The sequence below is a fragment of the Bos mutus genome, chromosome 24 (genome assembly GCF_027580195.1).
Source record: "Bos mutus isolate GX-2022 chromosome 24, NWIPB_WYAK_1.1, whole genome shotgun sequence".
Taxonomy (NCBI): domain Eukaryota; kingdom Metazoa; phylum Chordata; class Mammalia; order Artiodactyla; family Bovidae; genus Bos; species Bos mutus.
In genome coordinates, this window is record NC_091640.1 from 57790594 (window position 1) to 57808537 (window position 17944).

At 45.3% G+C, this 17944-nt stretch overlaps 1 protein-coding gene and 1 long non-coding RNA gene across 2 annotated transcripts in view; one reads left to right on the forward strand and one right to left on the reverse strand.

Moving 5' to 3' along the window:
- ALPK2 (alpha kinase 2) overlaps nucleotides 1-17944 on the reverse strand; it is a 132317-nt gene that overhangs the window by 72300 nt on the left and 42073 nt on the right. Inside the window, 2 exon segments of the mRNA XM_070361602.1 lie at nucleotides 11357-11745; nucleotides 11748-13066. Coding sequence (XP_070217703.1) covers nucleotides 11357-11745; nucleotides 11748-13066 — 1708 coding nt within the window.
- LOC138985373 (uncharacterized) overlaps nucleotides 8594-17944 on the forward strand; it is a 56319-nt gene continuing 46968 nt past the window's right edge. Inside the window, exons 1-3 of the long non-coding RNA XR_011462435.1 lie at nucleotides 8594-9004; nucleotides 9444-13088; nucleotides 15895-16002. This is a non-coding gene — a long non-coding RNA (uncharacterized lncRNA). The remainder of the gene's footprint in view (nucleotides 9005-9443; nucleotides 13089-15894; nucleotides 16003-17944) is intronic.

Below are 17944 nucleotides of genomic sequence, written 5' to 3' on the forward strand. Positions count from 1 at the left end.
CAGTATATTCTTAGGTCTCCTTCTGTTTTCTCTACTCAGTTTGGTTTATTTATTTATCTATTTGGGGCTGTTGTTGTTTAATCACTAAGTCATGTCCAACTCTTTTGTGACCCCATGGACTGTAGCCCGCCAGGCTCCTCTGTCTATGGGATTCTCCAGGCAAGAATACTGGAATGGGTTGTCATTTCCTCCTCAAGGGGAATCTTCCCGACCCAGGGATTGAACCCATGTCTCCTGCACTGGCAAGCAGACTGTTTGCCACTGAGCCACCAGGGAAGCCCTGGTTTGGAGCTACTAGCACACTGTTTTGGTTACCTTAGCTTTAGTGTCCATATTGATAGATGGTTGGTTAGCCCGTTTCAGTAAAGCAAGTTCGTTTTCAGTCATTGCAAAAAAAAGACCAATAACGCACGTCTCAGGCACTCAGCTCCCACTCGAGGCAGCGATGAGAGATTTACTGCCAGGGCTAAAACCCACCCTCGGAGCCAAAGGACCCCCTTTCCCCGCCTCCACTGCTGCCATCCAAATTCTTGTCCCAGCACCACGCCTCAAAATAAAACTCAGCTGTAGATGGCACACCTGTTTTGGATTTAGTTACAATAAATCAGGATCTGTATTTATTTCAGTGGCCGGACAGGTGAAGCCCAAGCTGCATTTATAGTAAGCCAACTAGAAAGCAGAAGAAAATCCAGATCATGAAGCTCTTTCCTCTTAGGGTGAAGGGGTTACAGTTGACAAGGCCTAAACTTCCTGTGTTTCAAACGCCTGTGATTCTTTACAGAAATGCCTCAAGTTGTAGCGGTCACACGAGGTCTCAGTCTAATTGACCCATGGCTTAAAACCTTTTGCTCATTAGAGTCACCTGCTGCTGCTGCTGCTAAGTCGCTTCAGTCATGTCCGACTCTGTGCGACCCCATAGACAGCAGCCCAACAGGCTCCGCCGTCCCTGGGAGACCTAGAGAGCTTATTAAAGGTGTGGATACCAAAACTCTGGGGTAAAATTCAGAGCTCTTTAAACATGTACCTTAGCACTCCCCTGGCGGTCCAGTGGTTAAGACTTGGCCTTCCAATGAAAGGTGTGTGGGTTTGATCCCTGGTTGGGGAGCTAAGATCCTACGTGCCTCATAGCCAAAACTCCAAAACATAAAACAGAAGCAATATTATAACAAATTCAATAAAGACTCTAAAAATGGTCAACATCAAAAAAAATCTTAAAAAAAAATTCACCTTAGCAGCACAGATCACCTAGGCCCTCACACGGATGCAGTGCCCTGAGGACTCAGAGCCCCCACTGTGGGGTGCAGGAGGTGTCTCTGTGTTACAACACATGTTCTGTAATGAGGTAGCCTGATGCATTCATGGGTGTGCATTGGTTCTTGGGAAATTTTGCCTAGGCTAAGGGCACAGCAACCCACTCCAGTCTTCTTGCCTAGAGAATCCCATGAACAGAGGAGCCTGGCGGGCTACTTAAAAAGAGTCAGACATGACTGAAATGACTTAGCAGGCCCAGCAAGAACCCCAGAATAGCTGAAGTAAATCACAGCCAACATGAGCGGGAAAGGGAATAGCCTATAACTCAGCTTTTGCCTTGGCAGCAGGCACCCTTTCTGGTTGTATTTTAATAAAATTAAAAGTGTGGCCTAGGGGAACAGAGGAGGGGATGGAGAAGTTGGGGTTGGGAGCTGCAAACTGCTTCATACAGAATGGATAAACAAGGTCATACTGTATAGCACAGGGAACTATATTCAGTATCTTGAGATAAACCATAATGGAAAAGAATATAATAAAGAATCTATCTATTTATCTATATATATAACTGAATCATTTTGCTGTAGAGCAGAAATTAACACAACATTGCAAATCAACTCTATGTGCGTGCTAAGTTGCCTCAGTCACGTCCGACTCTACGTGACCCCATGGACTGTAGCCCACCAGGCCCCTCTGTCCATGGGATTCTCCAGGCAAGAGTACTGGAGTGGGTTGCCATGCCCTCCTCCAGGGGATCTTGCTGACCTAGGAGGTCGAACTTGCAACTTTTATGTCTCCTGTATTGAGAGGCGGGTTCTTTACCACTAACACCACCTTATACTCTAATTTAAAAAATAAATAAAATTTGAAAAAAAAAAAAAGAAATCTGCCCAGCGTTCCTGCCTCCTAAGAGGTGCACTCCAAGCCTGGACATCTGGAGGCATGTGGCACTTCCCAGGCCCAACCTCACAGACAGCCCCACAGAGACCCACTGCCGGCTTCCCGTCTCAGCCTCCATCTGCTCACATTAAGGGCTGCCAGCACGTCCACCCAGTGACCTCATAAACATGTAATCTCTGCCGTGGCTGCCATTGGCCAACCTGGGCCGCCTCCCTGGATAGTCCACATGAACTTCTTGGGTCCGCTTTTTGCTTTTGTCTCTAGTTTTCAAACGGCCTATTTCTGAAGTAAAATGCAGGGAGTACTATTTTCCCCAGAAGGCCTGATATTTCATGTGATTTTCTAGAATGTGGAGTGTTGCAGGAATGCATTTACTATTTAGTTCAGTTCAGTTTAGTCCTCAGTCGTGTCCGACTCTTTGCAACCCCATGGACTGTAGCACGCGAGGCTTTCCTGTCTACCAACTCCTGGAGCTTGCTCAAACTCATGTCCATTGAGTCAGTGATCCCATCCAACCATCTCATCCTCTGTCACCCTCTTCTCCTCCTGCCTTCAATCTTTCCCAGCATCAGGGTCTTTCCCAATGAGTCAGTTCTTCACATCAAGTAGCCAAAGTATTGGAGTTTCAGCTTCAACATCAGTCCTTCCAATGAACACCCAGGACTGATCTCCTTCAGAATGGACTGGTTGGATCTCCTTGCAGTCCAAGGGACTCTCAAGAGTCTTCTTCAACACCATAGTTCAAAAGCATCAATTCTTTGGCGCTCAGCTTTCTTTATAGTCCAACTCTCACATCCATACATGACCACTGGAAAAACCATAGCCTTGAGTAGATGGACCTCAGTTGGCAAAGTAATGTCTCTGCTTTTTAATATGCTGTCTAGGTTGGTCATAACTTTTCTCCCAAGCAGCAAGCGTCTTCTAATTTCATGACTGAAGTCATCATCTGCAGTGATTTTGGAGTCCAAGAAAATAAAATCTTTCACTGTTTCCATTGTTTCCCCATCTATTTGCCATGAAGTGATGGGACTGGATGCTGTGATCTTTGTTTCCTGAATGTTGAGCGTTAACCCAACTTTTTCACTCTCCTCTTTCACTTTCATCAAGAGACTCTTTATTTCTTCTTTACTTTCTGCCGTAAGTGTGGTGCCATCTGCATATCTGAGGTTACTGATATTTCTCCCAGCAATCTTGATTCCAGCTTGTGCTTCATTCAGCCCAGCATTTTGCATGATGTACTCTGCATATAAGTTAAATAAGCAGAGTGACAATATACAGCCTTGACGTACTCCTTTCCCTATTTGAAACCAGTCTGCTGTTCCATGTCCAGTTCCAACTATCATTTCTTGATCTGCATACAGATTTCTCAGGAGGCAGGTCAGGTGGTCTGGTATTCCCATCTCTTTAAGAATTTTCCACAATTTGTTGTGATCCACGCAGTCAAAGGTTTTGGCATAGTCAATAAAGCTGAAGTAGATGTTTTTTTGGACTTGCTTTTTTGATGATCCAACGGATGTTGGCAATTTGATCTCTGGTTCCTCTGCCTTTTCTAAATCCAGCATGAACATCTGGAAATTCACAGTTCGCATACTGTTGAAGCCTGACTTGGAGAATTTTGAGCATTACTTTACTAGCGTGTGAGATGAGTGCAATTGTGTGGTAGTTTGAACATTCTTTGGCATTGCCTCTATTTGGGATTGGAATGAAAACTGACCTTTTCCAGTCCTGTGGCCACTGCTGAGTTTTCCAAATTTGCTGGCATATTGAGCGCAGCACTTTCACAGCATCATCTTTTAGGATTTGAAGTAGGTCAACTGGAATTTCATCACCTCCACTAGCTTTGTTCATAGTAATGCTTCCTAAGGCCCACTTAGGGACTTTTTTTTTTTTTTTTTTATAGTATATAGGACCTTTTTTTTTTTTTTTTTTTAACTTTTATGCTGTATATTATACAGTCCGTGGAATTCTCCAGGCCAGAATACTGGAGTGGGTAGCCTTTCGCTTCTCCATGGGATCTTCCCAACCCAGGGATTGAACGCAGGTCTCCTGCACTGCAGGCGGATCCTTTACCATCTGAGTCACCAGGGAAGCCCAAAGCACGTCTCAAAGCCAAACGTGCAAAACCTCCCAAAAAGGTCACGGTCACTGTTTGGTGGTCTGCTGCCCATCTGATCCCCTAGAGCTTTCTGAGTCCTGGCTAAACCCTTACATCTGAGAAGTATGCTCAGCAAATCAATGAGATGCATTGAAAACAGCAATGCCTGCAGCTGGCATGATCGACAGAAAGGGCCCAGTTCTTCACAACAATGCCCAACTGCACGTCACACAACTAACGCTCCAAAAGTTGAACAAATCGGGCTATGAAGTTTTGTCTCATCCGCCACATTCCCCTGACCTGTCACCAACCGCCACTTCTTCCACCATGCTGACAACCCTTTGCAGGCAAAATGCGTCTACAACCAGCAGGAGGCAGAAAACGCTTTCCGACGTTCGTCGAATCCCGAAGCGTGGATTTTTACACTACTGGAAAAACAAACTTATTTCTCGTTGGCAAAAGTGTGTTGATTGTAATGGTTCCTATTTTGATTAATAAAGATGTGTTTGAACCTAGCTATAATGATTTAAAATTCATGGTCTGAAATTACACTTACTTTTGTCCAACGTAATACACCAGAGAACACCCACTGCCCCAATTTGAAAAGTAGTATTGACTGACCTGGGGCTTTGTTCCTTGGCTAAGATGGAGGGAAATCAGGGCAAGGGGCTCCAGAATCCCGGGGCGGGGGGGCGTGCCTTCACGAGGGGTGCAAACTCTCATGAAAGGTAGCCCCATTCTGCCAGTCTGGGGCCTGGAGCCCACCCGCATGACACTGGCATTCCACTCCCCAAGGGCCTTCAACCACCAAAATTGGGATCTCTGAGGGTGGGACTTAGGCACCCGATATTTACAGCTAAGATTCCCGACCTCAGAGGTACAGAGAATCACTTGGGAGCTTTCAAAACCCTCAGTGCCCAAGCCACACTGCAGACAAATCACATCGGAATCTTGGGGTGGTGGGGAGCCGGGGATGGTACTCAGGCATCAGATGGTTTAAGGTCCACAGGCTTGAGACGCATTGCCTTAGGGTCTTTTCTAACCTGGGAAAGATCTCTCCTTGCAGACCAAGACTTTTGGATCTTTAGCGTGCTTATGAATTCCCAAGAATTGGGTTAAAATTGCAGATTCTGATTCAGCAAGACTTGAGTCCAAGACCTGCAGTGAGGCATGATCTTGTAGGTCTGGGATGGTAATGGTTTTTGGCAGAAGTGGCAGAGTGGGCTTTGTGATCAAAAACGAAACAAACGTTTGTGTGACTCCCTGAGTCAACCATGGCGTGGTGCTGACAAGAGGCGTGGCAGCCATGTGCTGAGAGATGAGTGATTATAAGCTTCTGTCCTTCCCATCATCAGCAGAGGGCTGGCTTATCCACCTCCCTGAGTCAGAGTTAGCAGTTGTTGTTTGGCGGGGGCGGGGGCGTCGGTGGGGGTGGGCACATATTTTATTATGTAACTAAATGCAAATCTCAGATTGTTCTGTCCCAGATATGAAAACTACATGGCAGGCAAGTTTAGATGATCCGCTTATATTTTCTCTATGCTTTAAAAAAACTCACTGGAGACCTACTACCTGCCCTGTCACTGGGTGGCCATGCACGTGGCAAGCTGCCATATAGTTGGTGTGTAAATTACACAGCCTGCCTAACTACTGGACTGAACTTAGATGAAGGTGAGGTTTCTTATCACATTTATTACATGAGCCCACACAAGTGATTCCCAGGTGGCGCTAGTGGTAAAGAACCTGCCTGTGGATGCAGGAGATGTAAGAGGCTAGGGTTCAATCCCTGGGTCGGGAAGATCCCCTGGAGGAGGGCATGGCAACCCACTCCAGTATTCTTGCCTGGGGAATCCCATGGACAGAGGAGCCTGGCGAGCTAAAATCCATAGGGTTGCAAAAGAGTTGGACATGACTTAAGTGACTTAGCGTGCATGCACACAAGTGACGCATTTCTGTAGATCCTAATACACATACACACTCACACACACACACAAGTATAAGTAAAAAGGGAAAATCTGAACAAGATCAGCAGATGGTATCAATGCATCTCGGTTGTGAAAATTATACCAGAGTTTTGCCAAATGTTAGCCTCAGGGGAAGCTGGCCACAGTGTATAGTGGCCTCTCTGTCTTATTTCTTACATCTATGCATGGACAATTATTAAAATTTTCAATTAAGAAAAAGCATAAAACATCTTGTAGCCAGCCCTTAATGTTTTTAATATGGGGAGATAAGTAACAAAACAAAAAATGATAATACTTATTAAATGTTAACTGCATAACAGGTACTGTGCTGAGCATTTTACATGCATGGCTCTATCTTTTCTTCTTAATATTTACTTACTTATTTATTTGGCTGTGCCAGGTCTTAGTTGCAGCATGTGGGATCTCGTTCCCCAACGAGGGATAGAACCAGTCTCCTGCACTGTGAGCATGGCATCCAGGCCACTAGATCCCCAGGTGAAGGTAAAGTCGCTCAGTTGTGTCCGACTCTTTACGACCCCATGGACTGTAGCCTATCAGGCTCTTCCATCCATGCGATTTTCCAGGCAAGAATACTGGACTGGGTTGCCATTTCCTTCTCCAGGAGATCTTCCCGATCCAGGGATTGAACCTGGGTCTCCCGCATTGTAGACAGACACTTTACCATCTGAGCCACCAGGGAAGTCCCTATATGAAAGTTTTAATTTGCACAGCACTCTGTGAGGTGGTGGTTGTTATTATTACTGCTGTTATTATTGCTATCATTTTGTTTCAAATGAGGAAACTTGGGCTGGGAGAGCTTAACTAGTTTTTCCCAGGTCACACAGTCAGGAACCAAACATGGCTCCAGAGCCCACTACATTATACGAAGAATGCAGACAAGAATGTTGTTTCTCTGGAAGAAGAAATCACAGTTAAAGATGAGGAATGTGCTTCAGGAATGCAATTTGAAGGAGCCTGCACCTTGGCCTTGAAGGACCAGGTGAACTGAGCTGGCAACAAGCCAATCGAGGGCACTCCAGACCTGAAGGTGGAAGAAAGCACTGCCTGTATGAGAAACTGCCTCCTTTTCCAGATGAGGAAACCAGTGTGCACGTCTGCTTCGCCTCTCAGGTAGACAGAGGCATAATCGTGGAAGGCCCCGAATGCTTGGGGATATGGTGAGGTCTTCCCGGATCCAGTTAGCAGTGAGTGAGAGCTGATAAGACACCACTAAGGCCAAGGCTGTATCTGAATCACTGGCATTCGCAAGGCAAGCCAAGTGCAAGGTGTGGCCAGCTTGGCATAAACCAATCAATTCCCAATGATGGGGCTTCCCGATGGCTCAGCAGGTAAAGAATCCTGCAATGCAGGAGACACAGGAGATGTGGATTTGATCCCTGGGTCGGGAAGATCCCCTGGAGTAGGAAAATGGCAGCCCACTCCAGTATCCTTGCCTGAAAAATCCCATGGATAAGGAGGCTGGCGGGCTACAACACAAAAGGTCACAGAGTTGGACATAACTGAACAACTAAGCACAGCATGAATCTATCCCCAGGGCCAGAAGAGCAGCAGACAGCAATTTCCTAGTGGAAGGTTGGTATGTGAAGGGAATCAAGGAATGTACTTAGGAAGATGAAGACCACAAATTGTTGAGATCAGTGATTATTAGAATCATACTTGACAATACCTGGAATTCACGGCAAAAGCAATTCTAAAAAGAAAGTTTACAGCAATACCTCAGGAAACAAAAGTCTCAAATAAACAACCTAAACTTAAACCTAAAGCCACTAGAGGAAGAAGACCAAAAAAGCCCTAAAGTTAATAGAAGGAAAGAAATCATAAAGATCAGAGCCGTATCATGTATCAGAGCATGTATCATAAAGATACATGAAACAGAGGCGAAGACAGCAATAGCAAAGATCAGAAATTAAAAGCTGGTTCTTTGAGAAGAATAAACAAAAGTGATAAGCCTCTAGCCAGACTCATTAATAAAAAAAGATAGAGGACTCAATCTAGCAACCTAGTACCATGTGGCTACTTACTCATTCAGTTATTGCGCGCATATTATATGACTAGTATGATCCCAAGGACTTGGGACATATTACTGAACGAAACGGTGACCAGCCTGCCTACCATCATGGAGCTCACCTTCTAAGCTTAGTGCTATATCCTGGTCAGGAAGATTCTTAATTATCAGAACCTAAGAATGCATTTCCATACTGTGTACTTGAGATCCCATCTCTTTAAAGAAATGCAAATCTCTCTGGGGTGAGGCTGGGCAACTCTGCAGAAGAACAGACACAGCACTTCTGATTTAAAAGCAAGGATGATCTTACCCCAGTATGGCTACAGGGAAACTTAAGATGGGCAGACTGGCAGGCCTCGCCTCTGAGTTGGATCAAGAAAGCAAGATCAGAACCAAGGTGAAGGATTGGCAGTGCCATCCTTGAAGACGATTCAAGTTAGCCTGGGGTACCCTCTCCGTTTTCCACTCCCAAACTGGGATTAATTTAGGAATCTTCCATAAATGTAGACACTGGGGGCTTTCCAATCTTAGCCTGGGCAAGTACTACTCCAAGACAGATCAGAACAAGATGGCCTTGCTTTGCAAGAGTGGGAAAGGAAGACAAGAAATAAGGACCCCTGGACATGGTTTAGTTTACACGTCAGCCTTGTGCTGTAACACAGAATTAGAGACATGGAATTTTTCTCAGAAGCTAAAAGCAACACACAGATGAAGAGAACATCCTAAAAGATAAGATGCTGGTTATTGTTTCTACTGCTGGGCACCTTAAAGGTAAGTGAATCAGGCAAGAGTCAAGAATGGGCAAATTTGCTAATATTACCCCCAACCAAGAATTTTTAGCCATTTCAAATTTTAAGTTCTCATGGGCCTCAGATGTCTGAGAATAAATATTCTAAATGTCTTTTGACTTAGTTATGGGAGGATTCACCCCCATAACTTGGGCTTTTTTTTTAAGCAACATTATAAAAAGTTTGATTTGGTTTTCAATGACCCTCTAATGCTTTTGTATCACGTTTGCAATATTTAGCCATTTGATATACATCTGGCTATGTTGTGCACATATGTAAGAAGCACAGACATCCACAATTAGGGAGTAACTTTTTGCATGGGTAAAAGAAATCTGTGCTCACTATACCACTATCCCTGTGGCATAATTTTCCTGCTTTAGTCAAAATTTTTCTACAGCACAAAACTGTTTTTGAATATACAGCTTCTACTCATGTTGACACTTGAGTGAGAGACTGGCTCTGCTACAGAGAACAGCAAAGTGAGAAATGGTCCCTCCACCTGCAGAGTGCAAGCTATCTAAAAAGTCATATTCATCGTTCTGAGATAATTGCCTTGGTCATGCCTGAAAACACAGATGGGACCTTGAGTTGAGAGCGTGCAAGGTGGGTGTGCATTCATGAATGTGTGAGTGTGTAAGCAAGAGTGCCCTAAGAAGTTCAATAGAGACAACAGGGTCCCAGAGACGGCCTGTTTTATTTCGCTGCATTGCCAGGAAACAAGAGAGCTTGCTGGTCCCCAGAGTTCCCCATCTCAGAATCGAGCTTAGAGCACAAGCTGAGGATGAGAGCGGGGGCTCCCTCCTCCGATGCCTCTCAGCTCTGGGCAGCTGAGGGAGCTAGGAATTGCCTTGCACAGCAGTGGGTCTGAAACCAGCCTTGTCAATAGCCCCTTCCCCTGCTCTGACTTCTGGGAGGCCACTGGGCAACACCTCCCCCTTCACACAGCGCTTAATAACTGAAATAATTTGCCCAGTGAAATGCTCGGTGTGGATGCCAAACAGCTGTGAAAAGGCACCCAGCTGAGCAAGGCAGAGTAGTTTATGAGCAGAAAAGGACATGCTGTGTCTACTGACATGGAGAAATGAACGCTGCAGCTTAATTTTGTATTACTCTTTGGCCAAAACCCCTCCTTAAATGTATCTCGGGCCTGAGTCTGTGGTCACTGCTGTGTTAAACAACCACATAGGGTAAAGCTGGCACTCCTGCAAAAGAGTGGAGTAAATGTGGCCCTCACATGGCTAATTTGGCCAGTGGAACAGAAGAATCTGCTCAGGGAAGAAAAACTACCTTACATATGGAGATTTTTTCAGATTGGCTATTTTATGAGTGGGCCTTTAGAAATCATCAGTGCATTAAATTTTTACTTTTTCCCAAAGTGAACTCAATAACTGAATGCAGTTGGGAATATTTAGTTTTCTTTGGAGTATTATCTAGTCTTCTATAAAAACAATACTAGGTTCCTACTACAGAGTTGGGAGAAGGGAAAGCAGAGGCCAAGTAAAAATAATGATAAATAACTTTTCGTGGGTATTTACAGAAATCAAATCTTGGCCATAATACAGCATCAGTTCAAAGCCCACTTAAAACCCTGTACACTTAAAAATATAATAAATTCATATATCACATAACATCCTTAGTATATTAATTTTTCCATCTCTTTCAAATATACCCCCAAATCAGTAACAGGGTAAAACTTTTTTTTTTAATTCCTGCAGTGTTTTCTTTGCCTCTTTTACACTATGTGGTCTAAGAAAAATAAAACAGAGATTCATTCAAAAATCTACTTAGATTTTTGAGCACAGCAAAGTCTACTTTCTCTACTTTCTCCAGCATCATTAAGCAAATTCTGCAAATCTTTTAGACACACCAAAATCTCTCATTCATTCTATGAATTCTGATAAAAGCCAGCACTTACCAAGTTTCAAAAGTGTCCTGGAAAATCACCAAAAAGAATGTTTTGGTTTCTTTTAAAGACTACACCCAAAACATTTGCTTGAAAACTTTCTGAATAATGACATTGCCTGATAAAACCCATGCAGTAGACAAAATATCAGATTTCTTTTTCCAGCTGTCCAGAATCCCATTAGTGCCTCTCACTTCTATCTGTCTTTTGCTATAATTAGGATGGCTTAGGGTTTATCTGGGCCTTTTTTCAAAACCAGATTTCCTTCCCAGCAGCAGCCCCTGTCATTCACAAGTCCCCTGGTGGTACCGGGAGAATTATTTTGATGTACACTGTGGCACAGCAATTGTGAATGTGGAGGGAAAGGAAATACACACACGCACACACACACAAATACATCTGAGCTGATAAACTGTGAAAGAGGAGTCCTACCTGAGGATGATCACTCCAGCCTGAAACCTTGCACGTTTCAAATACGTCTGTAGCCCGTACCCCTTCTCTCTGGAAGTGCAAGGTCTCCTCCTTGGAGAGCAAGCCGGGTGGAGCCTGCAGGGTTTTCGCTTCTGGCTCTGCTTGGGTTGGAACCTCAGGGCCTCCTGCAGGCAACTGGGGCTTCAGATCAGTCCCCTCTGCTCTGGCATGGGAGCTGGTTCTTTTGTCACTCGGGGTTAGTGGGTGCTTAACAGGTCCCTTGGGACAGAGGCGATCCAGGGAGGCTTCCGCCGTCCTTTCTTCCAGGCTGGAATTCAGCCTCTTGGCTTTTCCCTTAATTCCCGGTCGCCACGTCCTGGCAGGTTTCTCAGAGCCCCGCTGGCTCCATCCGTCTTTCCCCCTACTCTTCTCTCGGCCCTGGTCTCCAGACACCGGCTCATCCCTGGCTGTCCTGACTCACCAGACAAGTGCTTCCCCTCTGTCCCTGCCACCGCTTTATCCATGTTTAGCAGCTTGTCACCAGAGAATTCCTTTCCGGCCTGGTGGCTGTCTCTGGTTTCTCCTTGAATTCCTGGATAACCGTCTTCAGCAGCCTCCAAGGCAGCGGGTGGTTTATACCTGCCCGGGTCTGTCACCGTAGCCGGTCCATCCTGCTGAAGTCCCAGGGGCAGGGGCATCCCCTCTTGCAAGGATGAGGCTCTGTGCGTGGAGGCCCGGCTGCTCCTTCCCCCCACTTCTTGGGGTGGTGAGTGATGACCACAGAGGCCAGCGGTGGCATCCATGGGCCCCGTGTCATCCGACACCGGGGGCCTGCAACCCAATTCACTGAAGAAACGCACACACCCACCCAGGCTACACTCACTGAATTCCATCTCTTCGTCATCGCTTTCTAATAAAAAAACACGCTCCGTCCCCGGCAGGTTCCTTTGCCAGATCGCATTAGAGTAATCTGTCATAACGTCGGAACATTCCAGATACTCCAGGTCATCATCTGAAAACTCCTCGGCGCAGGTTAGGGTTATCTCTGGGCAAAGTTCATAGTCACTGTCAGAGTCTGTGCTGGAAGCCGGGGGGCTGACGGGCCTGGTACCTGGAGGAGCAGATGAGTCTGCCCGTGTCAGGGCCAGGCCGAAGCTGATGTACTTCTGGACTCTGGCATTTTGGTGACTAGAGTTCAAGGCCTCCTCGTTAGGGCCCTCAGGGTCTAAGGCACCATCTGTTAACCTTGGTACTTCGGAATGCACGGCCCTGTGGCCACACACATCTTGTTTATCAGGAGCATCACTTGAACTAGGAAAACGCAACCCGTCCGCAACGCCCTCTGTGTTAGCAGCACCACCAGCCTCTTCCGTTTGCCTCGTGTCTTTAACCGCCAAGGGGTTGTCAGAGCCAGGGTCACGGTCGGCCGACACCTGGAGTGAATGAGCACCGCTGGATTTGGAGGAGGGGGCGTCAGCTGATGTAGGAGGCCCCGAGGCGATACCTTCTCCTTCCTTATAAGGATGCTCTTTCTCATCAGTGTGGTTTGGGCTCTCCTGCTCATATGTCTCCGTGTCGTGTTTCCAACCTGTGTGCCCGTCATCTTTTGGGTTGGGAGAGAGTGGTTGGTCCTCTGTCGGGCACTGCACTTCAATGGAAGCAGAGCAGCAGATCATCCCAAAACAGTTCCGAGCAGAGACTTGATAAACAGCAGTGTCATTTTGGGTACAGCTAGGATGAAGAGAGGAGACACGTAAGTTTGCATGCCGACATGCCTTGCATCCTGGCACACACACACAATGACCGTGGTTTTCCTGCACACTCAAGATCTGGGGTCCCCCTGGGAAGGGGTTTGTGGTCAGAGGCAATGGGCTGAGATGCTCAGCATTTTCCCTTAAGACTTTCACAGTCTTACCCCAAATCGAAAATGCTGAGAATAACTCAGATGAATGGGGAAACAGTTTCTAGTTTCTTCTTCTCTCTTTTATTTTAAGTCATGTTATGTTATAGAAACTTGAAGCAGCATTACTTTCTGAAGGAATGCATAGTACACAAAAAACTAAAGCACTCTGAATCTTATAGTGGGCTACTATAAGCAGTAATTCTTTTAAAGACTGTGCTAAGAAAACATGGTTCTTGCCAGGAGGCTGTAAAGCTAACACCATACTAGAATTATGTGCATGAAGAACAGTGCCCTTTCCTCTTTAATTTAACATGACTATAAAGTCTAAACCACAGCCACGAACCCCTCTGGCTGAAAACCAATGTCCACATGCCATCCTGACCAGTACCCGCCCAGTGTTTGGCTCTGGCTCAGCAGGGAAGAAACTGAATCCTGGATCACGCCAAGCCTGCTCTCCCTGCTCCAGAAAGGATGGTGCTGGGGGCCCCTCCCTTTCTTGACTAGAGCCACATGGCGCCTGGAGCCACATGGCGCCTGGAGCCTGACTTGCTTTGCTGACCTTTCCCCTTAGAACACTTCTCCAGGCTCTGCAGTCTCAATAAACACGTGTTGTACCTGCTCTACTTTTTTAATATTAAGTTTTATTTGTTTGTTAATACTTAGCAGTGCCAGGTCTTAGATAAGGCACATAGGACCTTTGATCTTTGCTGCAACATGAGGGATCTTTACTTGCAGCATGTGGGATGGCGGGCTGCAGTCCATAGGGTCGCAGAGAGTCGGACACGACTAAGTGACTCGGCACGCACACCTGCACGCGTGCACACATGGGATCTAGTTTCCCCACCGGGGATCGAACCTGGGCCCCTGCACTGGGAGCACCGAGTCTTAGCCACTGGAACACCAGGGACGTCCCTATTTCTGCTTTTGAATTTGCACTTTTATTTATCTCATTTGACCTCATCGTAACACTGCTGGTGTTTTATGTACTATCCATCTTCAGAAAGCAGGAGCTGAGGGTCTAGCTCAGGCTCAGAGGTGATGGTCAGATTGTTAGTGACTCACACGTGTAAGAGATGCACAAATGTCTCCCTCAGGAGGGTCAGTGTTAGATGTTTACAGCCGTGGGACACAGTCTTCCTTATCCTCTCTCTTCCTTACTGGAGGGCCCTCTTTGTCTCCTGACCTCACATGTGCTCATAAGCCTTCAACTGTTGGGTACCCACTCACAAAGGCCTCATCTTCAGAAAGCACAAACTAATTTCAACTGCATTAATGCTTTGTTTTTTTGGCAACTTGATTCTCAAGTAGAAGACACTCAAGGTGCCCGAGGTTGGCCAGGCCTGACCCATAGCCAATCTCTGGATTTGTCATGGCCAATAGCACGGGGAGAATGAGATTTAGGGCAACTTTCTGGGGGAATCAGTAGCTGCTCCTGTCTATTTCACAAGATTATTCTGAGGTTCAAATCACAAAATCAGGGTGAAAGGACTTTGTGAAGCAGAAACTTTATGCCATATGTACTCTATAAGAAAGCAAAAGTGATAAAATGATAATTACATGATGTGATAAGAGTGTTAGCTGACATTGCTATGGCAGTCATATTATAATATAAAGGTGTCAGATCAATACATTGTACACCTTCAACTTACATGGTGTTCAGTGTCAAATAGAACTCCATTTAAAAAGGGGAGGGGAGACTTCCCTGGTGGTCAAGTGGCTAAGACTTTGTGGTCTCAATATAGGGGGCCTGGGTTCAATCCCTGGTCAGGGTCATACGCTGCAACAAAGATCAAAGATTCCACGTGCTGCAACTAAGATCTGGCACAAATAAATAACTTTTTTAAAAAAAGGATGGGGCAGCACTAAGACCAGGTTTTCTCTGGTTCTTAAGAAGTCTGCAGAAACTATCAGGATGACTTGTAAAATCTTACATCAGATTCAAATTCTTGAATCAGAATCTGTGGCTAGGGACTTCCCTGGGGAACAACGGCTAAAACTGTACACTCCCCCATGCAGGGGGTGAGGGTTTGATCCCTTCCTGGGGAACTAGCTTCCACATGCCAAGTAAAGCTCCTGCACACCACAGTGGAAGCCCAGCACAGTAAATAAATAAACAAATATTGAAAAAGAAGAATCTGTGGGTAGAGGGCCTAAGAATTTACTTTTCAAGTTCCCAAACATATTCTGCTACGAATTGTCCTTGGCCTACCCTCAAAGACATCCTCATCCTCATTATTAGTTAGGCTGAGGTCTCTTCAATTGAAGCTGAGAGGAGCATTTCACATGGCCCACGTCATTCCCTTCATGCATCTTTCTGATGCGTTCTTGGAGATTTGGCCTCAGTTGAGAGCTTAAATGGGGCTTCCCCAGTGGTTCAGTGGTAAAGAATCCACCTGCAATACAGGAGATCCAAGAGACTCAGGTTCAATCCCTGAGTCGGGAAGATCCCCTGGAGGAGGGCATGGCAACCCACTCTAGGTATTCTTGCCTGGAGAATCCCACGGAGAGGAGCCTGGCGGGCCTCAGTCCATAAGGTCGAAAAGAGTCAGGATTGAAGCTACTGAGCATGCACACAAGAGAGCTTAAACAGAGTATAAAACAGCCCCCAGGGGCTTCTGGAAAATCCCAAGTAATTCTGATTTCCTCTTCTATCCAGGCCATGATCCATCTGCTGAACGAACCAGCTACCCTGAAGGTACTATGATTCACGTAGGAAGAAGAGAAAGGAAGAGGAAAAAATGAGCCTGAGAGGCACAAAGGACAGGTAAGAAAGGAATAAAGGAGAGAACAGAGGCAATTCACAAAACTCAAGAAGGGAAAACACAACAAATGTTAGAAAAATATGGCGAAAATCAATGGATTCTGTGCATTTAATTTCTGAATGATGAAATTAACAGATATGGGAATGTTATGATTTAGTAATGTCAGATTTTATGGAACATGTGTTTTAGCTGATATAAGATTTTACAAGTCATCCTGAGTACATTAAAGAGGAAGAGGAACTGGATTAAGTATAATTAACTTCTCACTGTCTAATGAGTGCCTTTGAGAGAGTTATGGTTTGCGGTTGGCATGTCCTAGATAATTATTTCTCAGCATCCTAACGAGGAGGTGGAGAAAATCCGGCAAGAAACCCAGCCTTGTTGAATGCCTCCTCTATTAAACAGTATGCTGGCTGCTCCCTGTCCGCAAAACTAAGGCTCAAAGGAGTCATTTCCCCCAAAGTGACAAAGTTGGTAAGTGGCGGAGCTTAGAGAGGAAACCAGAGTCTCTGACTCTTATGCCTGGCTCTGTGTGTCCTGTTAGAAAGTGCACATACAGAGGAGGGAAATGACAGGGTGCAGAGAAAGATCACATCTGCAAGTAAAGGGTTTCTTTTCTGAGTTTGCATCTTCATGGGTAAACTGACGACAAGAGTGTGAACCAATATAACGGTAAGAGCTGACGGGGAGTCAAGGAGGGACTTCCCCAGTAGGTCCAGTGGTTAAAACTCCAAGCTTCCAACGCAGGGGGCTCAGGTTCAATCCCTGGTTGGGGAATTAAGATCCCACATGCTGCTCAGTGTGGCCAAATGAATAAATAAAATTTTCCAAATTAAAAAAAAAGAGATGGGGGAGATATCATGTCCAGCCCTGAAATGACTAAAAATCTCCCGGAGAGGTGTTGTAAGCTTCTCAGAGGCGCTTACAGTCAGTTCTGTGCCAAGTTGCATGGTGCATTCCAGAAGGGCAAAGGGAATTCAAAGCAGGGACCTCGGTGGTAGCCGTTGAAATGGCATGAACACAAGGTTGGGGTTTAGAATCTTGGTGAAGTGCTGGCAGAGTGGCCTGCCTGTGGGCCCCACGGTGATTTGACAGGAATTCAAAACCATTCGGGAAGAAATTCCCTGAACAATTAATTGCGCTCTCCTTGCATACCTGCATACCTCTCCTTTCGGCTGAAGGAGACAGCAGCCTTCCTCCACCTTGCTGTGAAAATCTTGCCTGAATACTCTTAGGTTCTTTCTAAATGAATCACTTCCATATTAGAGAAAAAGGGATGCATGAGACCTTAAGTAAATGGGGCTTCTTCTGAGCTTGAACTATTTGGTTTAAACCAAAGGTTCTCAAACATTTTGGCAGCAGGACCCTTTAAACGCTCAAAAATAATCGAGGATTCAACAGACGTTTGTTTATAGGGGTAATATCCACCAATGTTGACCATATTAAAGTTATGGAAAAATTGAAAACATTTGTTTATTCCTTCAAAAAGAACAAAAATTGCCTTATTACAAGTTTGCATAAACGACATATTTTTATGAAAAATACCAGGACAGCACCAGAGAGGAAAAAAACATTTTTTTTTTTGCAAAACAAAGTAACATTGTGCATGCTAAGTCGCTTCAGTCGTGTCCAGCTCGTGAACACTGGAAGGGTGGTATCGCTTTACATTTTTTTCATGTAGCTTGTGGCTTAATAGAAGACGGCTGGGTTTTTTGTATCTGCTTCTGTTTTCAATGGGATGCACTACAGTGTTTGGGTTGAAGTATATGAAGAAAATCTGGCCTCACACAGATACGTTGTTGGAAAAGGAACCAGCATTTTAATGGTCTTTTTAATATGGTTTCAGATAACCTCTTTGATACCACACAAAGATTAGTTGCAATGTGGAATCCAAAACATGATCAATTAATTTTTCATACATGTGACACAGAATCTGTTGGTCTG